Below are 9,799 nucleotides of genomic sequence, written 5' to 3' on the forward strand. Positions count from 1 at the left end.
TCCAATTAACCCACGGTTTGGAATGGGTCGGGTTAGTCGGCCTAGTTCAAGGTTGGGTTGGGTTGGTTTGAGCGGGTTGGACAACCCATGAGCAGCCCTAATGTGAAGGAGTGGCAAAACGGTCCAGGGAATAAAAAGAGACTCCCCGCAATGAAACATTGCGGGTACTTATATACCCCCAATGTTTCATTGCGGGGACTAGCATACCCGCAATATTTCATTGTGGGTTTGCAATGTTTCATTGCGGGGAGTTTTTTTTGAGCCATAGGATCATAGTAATGGGTGGATATGATTTGGTGGTTGGAAACCGGTCCCTATCCACCGGTGGCTGTGGACCGGTTTCCTAAAAAAACAAATGCGATTAACATGTTAATTTTTATATCTATAAATCAAGATGTGCTTTTAGTGTGGAGTTTATCAATGCATAACAACTTTCATCTTTAAAATGAAATCATCTTAATTTCTTATTTGAGAATATATTACATTTTTCTTATTCATGTCCTACACACTCTTAAGGATTTTGTTCTAGTTTATTGGTTGAAAAATATACCCATTTTTTTACGAGAAATGCATAACTTTTATATTTATATACAATTCAATTTACAGCAGGAAATCAAATGTATAAATTTCAATAAACAAGTTCGAAGATGAAGAACAACGGGATCATGATCAATAATTTTGTTAATACATCTCTTTTGTTAGATTGTATTTTTGCATTCTCTCCCGTTTTATACAACACTTCTTTTATCGACTATTTTTGTATACCGAGGATAATATAAATCTCATACCATACTTGTGCAGACATCAGTGGTAATTGAAAAAAGTGGGGAAAGAATAGGAGATGGACTGCACGAGTGTACATAATGAAATGTGAAATGTGAACCATTCGAATAAAATGTGTAGCCAGTGTTGTCGAGGAAAATGTTGAGTCATTCACATATGAGAAATATTAATCAAATAAGATATCTCTTCGGTGGTTACCAAATCTGACCCGGTAGTTTTAATCTTCCTCAAAGAGTAGCGTTGGTGACACCTCTTGAGATAATCTGCTCGGTACTCTGGCGCACTTCAAAAGGCGTGTGAATTTTGTTTCGAAGCACAGATTTATTTATTTTGTTAGATTAAAAAATAAAAAAGAAGAGGAGCGTTGTAACGCTTATACGAAGGTACTGCTAACTATATATACTAGTATTTATTTGTTCATTAATTAGATTCATATAAAGACGCAATATGGTTATAGAAAATGAAGAAATGCGAAATGAGCTAGTTATTAGGTGGGCGTATAACCTATAGCAACAAAAAATATGTGGTTACGGTCTTACAGAAGTACACTCTGCTGCAAAAATATCAACATAGGAGTAAATAGTAGGTATATTCATCACCCTTTTGCCGACTATCTCTACAAAACTTCTCTCTTTTTGCATATAAAGTTGTAAATGTCACCTGTATGAATTAACAAACACCCCACAGTTAGTTGTTAAATATAATTGTTTGATAATAGTTATTGAATTAATTTTTTTGTATTTCAAGAGACATATAACAGTCCTGCAGTTGAAAAAGCTCGTTCGAACAATTTTTTTTAAAATTAATTTATTAAATCCAAATTGTAATATAGTATCCTCCAAACTGTTACACTGTCCGTTGTCAAATACTCCCTCCGTCCCCTTTTACATGTCCATTTTGCTTTTCGAAGAGTCAAATTGACCAATTTTTGACTACACATTACAAATTATCTACTCTTTATGTCTAAAATCTGAAAGTTGCATATTAAAATAGACTAAATATACTTTCTAATGATATATTTTTTATTATTTTTTTCAATTATCTAATACATGTAAAGTTCAGTCAAAGTATAGTCAATTTGACTAGTCAAAAGTCAAAATGAATATGTAAAAGGGGACGGAGGGAATAAGATTTATAATATTTGTGTTAATTAAACATCTGATTAGACCCAAAATCCCTAATTCTTTGTCGAATTTCAAAACGTGAACTTTAACAAAACAATCAGAAGTAAATGACAATTTGAGCGTATATTACTCGGATTAAAGAAAGACAACAATTTGGCCCCTGCTCGAAAATTATCTATAAATAGTAACTAGTAGTCAAGCTCAAACTCAAACTCGAACTACATTAACAAGCATGACCTTGTTTTATTTCCTCTTGTGTATGCTTTGTGCAGCTTCATGCACTAAAACTCCTCCTCCTCCTCCTAGAAAATATAACTCCATCACCAGTTTTGGGGACTCCCTAGCGGACACCGGAAATTTCTTACTTTCCGGGGCCCTTCCATTCTCAGTAGTAGGAAATCTGCCTTACGGCGAGACATTTTTCCAACGACCAACAGGTCGATGCTCCAACGGCCGTCTCATAGTTGATTTCTTTGGTAAACACACACATTCCACATTCCTTAGTTGTAATATGTCAATATTTTCGAAATTTATCTAGGCATATAATGCGTGTCATTTGAGAAAGCAGTGCATTCTAATGTTATGCATTCTAACATTATAATCAATATAGCTGAGGCGTATGGATTGCCCTATCTACCGCCGTATCTAGCAATTGTGGATGGGGTCAAGTATGAAAATGGAGTGAACTTCGCAGTTGCTGGCGCTACTGCACTTGATGCCGAGTTTTACGCAGACAAGAAACTGGGACACTTTTTATGGACCAACAGTTCGTTAAGTGTTCAGCTTGGCTGGTTCAAGAAGCTCAAATCAACCTTATGCACAACCAGACAAGGTAACTATAGAACATCATACAGTACATGAGACTGCAGAAATAGTGACTATTTTCGAATGTCAAAATCTTTGACAATAAAAAAAGATCGAATTTATTTCTATTTTGGACCAACTAAATATGACTGGTTATAATATGTTCGACCAAATTTAGTCGATATAATTATTTCGACTGATTAAATACGACCACACTTATTTTTAACCTTATCTGTTTGAAAATAATTCGGGTCAAAAATTTCAGTCGAAAATAACCAACATTCTTGTAGTTGTAGCAACCTTAGAGCATCTCCAATGGGGGTGCCAAGAGAGGTGCCAAAATGCCATGTGGCATGACATGGCATAACAATCTTTTTGGCTACCCATTGGAGTGATAGGGGTGCCAAGCAAAGTTGCCAATTTTTGGCACCCTTTGGCACCCTCCCAAAATGGGAAAAATTCATTTATTGTCATAAAAGCCTATAATATCCTATCTAGTTTTAGATAAACAAAATTATAGTATTTTTGACAACTTTAGTTGCCAACCATTGGAGTGAATATTGATAAGAGGGGTGCCAAAAGTAACTTAAAAGAAAGAGAAAATAAAATATTGATATTTTTGATGAATAAGCATGTTTAGCAACTTTGGTTGGCACCTCACATTGGAGATGCTCTTATGCATGCATGTTTTTTTGTTTTGACGTAGAATGTGACAACTATTTCAAAAAGTCACTGTTTCTGGTGGGAGAGATTGGTGGAAACGACTACAATTATCCGTTATTTGGTGGTGCAAGCCCGAAAGAGCTCGAAGCTTTAGTGCCTCTAGTTCTTGAAAAGATCATTTCAACAGCAAGTGTAAGACTTTTAATCATCAAATTAAATTACCTCCTGAATCTTGGCGTGTGATTTAATTACTGAATTCCCCATTAGACGCTGATAGAGGAAGGTGCGGTTGAGCTCCTTGTTCCAGGGAATTTGCCCATCGGTTGCTTGCCAGCGTACTTGACCCTCTTCCTTACACCGGAGAAAGCAGCCTACGATAGAAATGGGTGCTTGAGAGCGCACAACGCTTTTGCAAAGTTTCACAACAAGCAACTCCAGTTTGCTTTGGGTAGCTTGAGAGCAAAATATCCGCATGCTAAGATCATGTACGCCGATTACTACAATGCAGCTAAGAAATATGTTCACAATCCGCTACATCATGGTGAGTAATGAGTAATCACACATATATATTCCCATCCAACAAATAATAAAATGATAAACATAATAAAGACAAATGGAAAAATGAACTTATTAATTTACATCTATGATGCATTTCGGGTTCTGATTTACTAGTGCTTTGATAACCATCTCTTATTAGGTATAATACATGATATTCAAGTAAGAGATTCTAATTGTGACACCTTATAAAGGTTTCGAATGAGCTGGTTACATGACATCGTTTCCAAATTATACATTTGTTTGGTAAACATCAATAATTGTATGTCCGTGTATCGTCATTATATATATCTTAGTTTCGAAAATAGTACTAAGAACATATATCATACATATGAAAAAATGCAGGATTCACAAATGGTGTATTAGCTGCATGTTGTGGAGGAGGAGGATCCTTCAACTTCAACAGTAGCGCAAGTTGTGGGCGCACCGGGTCCAAAACATGCACTAATCCTTCTACATATGCTAATTGGGATGGGATTCACTTAACAGAGGCAGCTTATGGGCTTATAGCCAAGGCTTTAATTCGTGGTCCTTTCACGTCACCGCGTATTCAGTAAAAAATTAATATTAACTACCCTCTCCGTTCTTAAATATCTGTCTTTTGACTTTTTAGCATGTACGTTAAAATATTTTGAGTTAAAAATATTATTATATCTAGTATTTCCTTTTTCTCCTCTCAGGGTGATATATCTGGTGTATTAACTATTGCACGGGCTTTACTTTTAGTTTCTGTCATGTAAACGTGAACGGGTGTAACCATATCATACATGGTACATATCTGAAGATGAGTTCGTGACCTAAATAACTGCTACACCAAGTGTTTCCACCTCTTTCATTTTTATGTACGAGCGTGCGTACAATATGTGGTACCGAATACAACTGATGTTTTTAGCTGAGCTAAAATGCCACAAATTTTATTGAATTGATAAAGATATAACACACAGTGCCCCTTCTTTTAGATAGTACATTATAGAAATTTTATCTGCAAAAACATTCAATAAAAGCTGAAAATATATCACTATCTTTCATTTTCTTATATGTACAGAATGGACCACATTAATTTTACCATAACTATTATACATATATAGCGAGCAAATCATAAAATTCATGAGTCCCAAATGGGACCAAAAGCAGGAATCCCTGAGGCCTCGCAAGCCCCTACAACATCTCTACTTCCTTCAGGATTGCTCGTAACAATCACAACTTCGGCTCCCCATTTCTTAGCAGCATCAACACTCATCTCAGACACATTAGGCCGTCCAAGAACTGCCGTGTCATGAACAATTACCTTCTCTTTCGGAAACCCGCTCACCATATCTTGGATTTCTTTGCCAAAGTTCTGCTCAATTCCTTTCGCCACCCAAAGCACACAAACATCAGCCGAGCAAGGCTGCAAGAGGAACGAAAGGAAAACACAAATACCCGAACCCGTGGCCACAACTAAAACTCTATTGTACATGTTGACTAGATAAGGCAGCCCTGCAAAGTGAACCTGTCGAACCCATAAGTGTGTTGGAGGTTTCGATACGAGGGTTTTCGTGAAGTCACCAACTGCACCAGCAAGCATCATATGCTCTTGCTTATTATCCGAAATGATGCCAAACGCATGCCATTCGGATAACGGGGAAGGACTAATTCTTCCCAGTATACCGGCCTTGACTCCTCCCTCAAACTTTATCAATGATGCATGACCAGACGGTGCAGAAACCCTAACCGGAACGCGCCTAACTGTTATCCAGGGGAGGATTGTAAGAATTGTAATTGCAATATTTAGCCAGAACTCTTGTTGTTTGATCAATTTTAAATGATGATCTTTGTATGATTTTGTTTCTGGATCGTACGTGATTGTGAGAATGATGAAGGCCCAAAGAAGTGCCAAACTCGCCCACCCTGCGAATCTATGAGTCCTCTCAAATACATTATGGTGGAGATGCCGAACGAGGGGAAATGCTGCCAAACAAGAAATGCACAGGAGTCCAAGAATTGCCGAAGCAACCCCTATTATCTCCGGTGAAGTGTTGTCTCGATCTTTAAGAGTTAATACCAAAGCATATACAAGCCATGCAATTGAGGACACTCCACAACCACTATGTATCCCTCCAAGAGATTGTAAAAGAGATGTTATAGCTAGTTTCAAGCGAAGAGGCACCCAAGACCAGCCAAAGAAATTGACAGCCATCCAAAAGATGATCCGTAAACACGCCTCACTTCGACATAGTGTCAAAGCCAGAATGTTCCCTATGGCGAATATGGCCGCATGGTTTCTTGCATATGAAAACTTCCCGGTTGCAGCAAGAACCAGACCCGTTATATTGATCGCCAAGCAAACAACAAAAAGTCTCTTATAAACCGTAAACAATCCTTGATCGAGCAATATAACCGATAATCGAGATTGTTTAGGTTTAACAACTTTTGGTGGCGGTTGTTCAGGTTGAACAAAAGGTGGTGGCAGAGGAAGTACATGACCATGGCCTTCGTCGATTAGTATATTAATTTCATAGCCATCATCGTCGTCGTCCTCATCATCGAGATCACAGAAATGGCTACTAGCATGGCTAGCAGAGCGCAGACTAATGCTGTATGTAGGCACAATTTTGGAATTGCTTCCCCACGGAAGCCAAGATCTTGAACTAGGAGGTTTGGTTTGTTGAAGAATAGGTGAGTGTTTTAGTGCAAATGGATCGGGATGAGGCTTGATTTCGAATGCTACACCACGGCAACTTGAAAATTTAACTAGATTTTCTTGATTCGCCATGTGAATATATATGGTCTTTTGGAAGAATAGAGATGTGTGCTTTTCTTGGTTGTGGTTGATTAGCCTTGTTTATATAGTGTGGTTATGCTTTAAGTGAAACTATGATTTGGTCATAAAGCTTTTAAGCATCAGTTGACTTTGACAAATATTAATAATCTACTATATCCACATTCTTTTAATATCGGTTGACGGCATATATGATATATATCCATACCAAATTTGAAAATCTTAAATTCATGTATAGTGAGTGAGTAGGTATGTCATGGTGACCTAGGTTGCAGAATCTCGGCGTGCGGATAAAAACTGTAATGAATTAGTCACGACTAAAATTATCAAGTAGCAAAATTTATTTAACTAATTAATGGCATGTTTATAAAGCATTTTTTGTAATCATTTCAAAAACCTCGAGAAGGTCCGGAAGCTTATACAAAATTTGAACAGAAATTGCTAGTATTTGAAAATTATATATACCAACATTAATTATTTATATATATCGACACACACATATATATATAAATTAAAAATCGTATTATTTGGAGAACCACGTTATATATAGAGTTCAGTAGACAAACCTTAAATACACACATAAATAATATCATGTATCAATCTCACTATCCATAAAATATATAATAAGTAAATTAAAAAATGAATTTTCATCATTTTATTCCTCTTTAATTTTTTTTGAAAATTATCATAATATACAAACTGATTTGCATATTCATACTAAATGGTTTTATATTAGAAGCAAATTTAAAATTCAAACTTTTTACTTAGGTTGTATGTGTTAAATTGTATGTGCATATTATATATAATTAGTATTCTATATTTTAGAATCCAAATTTATGCATAAATATGACTAATTTTAAAATTATTGATAAGATTTTAAGATAGAACCAAATAATTCTCGAGACTCGATATAAAGTGGTTTTCTATGAAACAATAACCTATGTATATTATTATGTTTGCACATACCGGCGGGAATTACAAGGTTCGGCGGGAATTATTGGGTTGGTCTAACTTAAAAAAGGTACTTATTATTTATAAATTAAAAATTAATTATAAATGAACAGTTATTTTATTTTATGTGTTTGGATAATTTTTTGATGTTTATAATTTATTATGTCTAAAATTTATTAATATGATAATAAATTATTATAGATTATTTTTTAAAGTGGTTCTCTTCATACTTGTAAAACCAAATTCTAAAATTAAGTCACTGAGAAAAGATCGGATTTTCAATTTCTCACATTCTAACTTATAAATTAGAAATTAATTTATAATATTTATTAGACAAATTGTACAAATAAACTGTTTCGGGCCGAGTCCAACACCCCTGCATAATTTCAACCTGACATTTTCATCAAATTGTGTTATTATTTGAGGGTCGTTAGAAACTATAAAATTTCTAAGAAAATTAGTAATTTACATTTAATGCATAACTAGCCGAATAGTAGCCTTGCTCGTATATATACCCTGCTTGACCGAGGAGTCTTGACCTTAATGTTTAAAGAATAAGTATGTGCTCTCCTAATTGCGGTCGTATGGCCCAGGGTTCTTGCTGGGAAAGGAAAATTTACATATTGGCAACTTTGACATTTTCATCAATTTTTCGAAGTTAATTGACGGTGAGTGAATAAACGAATATCAAGAAAGTTGGTGGTTTACATTTATTGCACAGCTAACCGAGCCGAAACTGAGCTTCGGAGCAAGATTAGTTACATATGATGCTTTAAATTATAATTATCAGTAACATATAATGAACTTACTACTTGAGCCGATGGAAATATTCACTCGTAAGTTTGGAACTTGCGACGGATTTTAGACTTAATTTTCATTGTAAATACCCTGTTCTGTTGTAATGCTAGTCATTTTTTAAATATTTAAAGTTCATTTTTCATTACTCATAAACAAGTAATGACTAACTTATTCTTCATTTAATTTTTAAAAGCTAAATATTCAATTTCTACATTTTGCACACTCTTGCGAACGGTTTTTAGATTATCTTTTTATTAGAAGATTTTGATTTAATCTAATTTAAGTTTACGTGCACTAACTCTAAAGTCAATGACTCAATGTCATATATACAGTCTACAGACCATTTATGAGATACAATAATACAGTACATTTGTAAGTTGACATGGTCCTTGTACTAATTTGGTGATAATTGCTACTTGCTAGGAACTTATCTAAAATGCATGTTTGACTTTTAATCAACTTTATATAAGATGAATTGTTAGAGAGCAAAATATCAACAAATATCATAGAATTTGTTGATTGACATAATAAATTATTGAATTACTATTTTATAATTAATTAACTATATTTAATAAACAAAATATATTTTACAAAATCCTTATATGCATAGCATATACATTCTCTAGCAAAAAAAATAGTAGGTATATAGTTTATGTAACAAAATATCTCTGTGCAATTAATAAAATTAATGATATCTTTTGCATATCTTTAATTAATAATCTGGTGCCGGGTAAAGCTTGGCACCTGATCGGCTTCGCTATCACATATGAGACTTGGTAATAACTGTAAACATCTCAAAAATGACAAGTATGATTCTGTCAAAATATTTGAGACTATACATTAATCTTTGTTTACGAAGTATATCGTCTCTTTCTGTGAATTTGACTCTCACAAGTAAACGCACGTCATTACGTGAATTTTTACTCTCAGAAGTAAACCCACTGCATGTTTACAACTGTCACTAGATACATATGTTAATTAATCTTAAAGATTCTTTTTCTCGTGGGACACAGAAATTGAATATAATAATGAGAAAAAATAAAAATGAAAAAATTGTTGGGATTTTAATATTTGATTGGTATTTTGAGAAATATTGATAAAAATAGCGAGCAAGATTAGTTTTTATATAATAAATATTAATCATACTTAAAAAGTTTTTAAATATAAAAAATTAAAAAATACTTCAAAAATAAAAGTATATATAAGAGAAATATCTGACGGAATATTGAGAAGTCAGATCTTTTACTTGGTCTTTCCCACGCAATTTTTGTTAAGTTTAATCAGTTGTCTTTTAGTCTGGAGTGAGCATGCTATGCGGTTAATTTAGGTCTTTCTTAGCAGCGTCCAATAGCTCATCAGC

The 9,799-nt window shown here is 34.3% G+C and overlaps 1 protein-coding gene and 1 pseudogene across 1 annotated transcript; one reads left to right on the plus strand and one right to left on the minus strand.

The window, feature by feature from the left end:
* Nucleotides 1-2,134: 2,134 nt before the first annotated feature.
* On the plus strand, nucleotides 2,135-4,823 carry LOC108198967 (GDSL esterase/lipase At5g45910). Its single transcript, XM_064082681.1, has 5 exons — nucleotides 2,135-2,383; nucleotides 2,518-2,739; nucleotides 3,418-3,566; nucleotides 3,642-3,915; nucleotides 4,275-4,823. Exons 1-5 carry the CDS (start codon nucleotides 2,140-2,142, stop codon nucleotides 4,484-4,486), a joined length of 1,101 nt encoding a protein of 366 aa, XP_063938751.1. The 5' UTR covers nucleotides 2,135-2,139; the 3' UTR covers nucleotides 4,487-4,823.
* An 18-nt stretch (nucleotides 4,824-4,841) lies between these two features.
* Nucleotides 4,842-6,710, minus strand: LOC108199144 (adenylate-forming reductase 06235-like; annotated as a pseudogene).
* Nucleotides 6,711-9,799: the final 3,089 nt, after the last annotated feature.

The sequence above is a fragment of the Daucus carota genome, chromosome 8 (assembly GCF_001625215.2).
Source record: "Daucus carota subsp. sativus chromosome 8, DH1 v3.0, whole genome shotgun sequence".
NCBI classification, from domain to species: Eukaryota; Viridiplantae; Streptophyta; class Magnoliopsida; order Apiales; family Apiaceae; genus Daucus; species Daucus carota.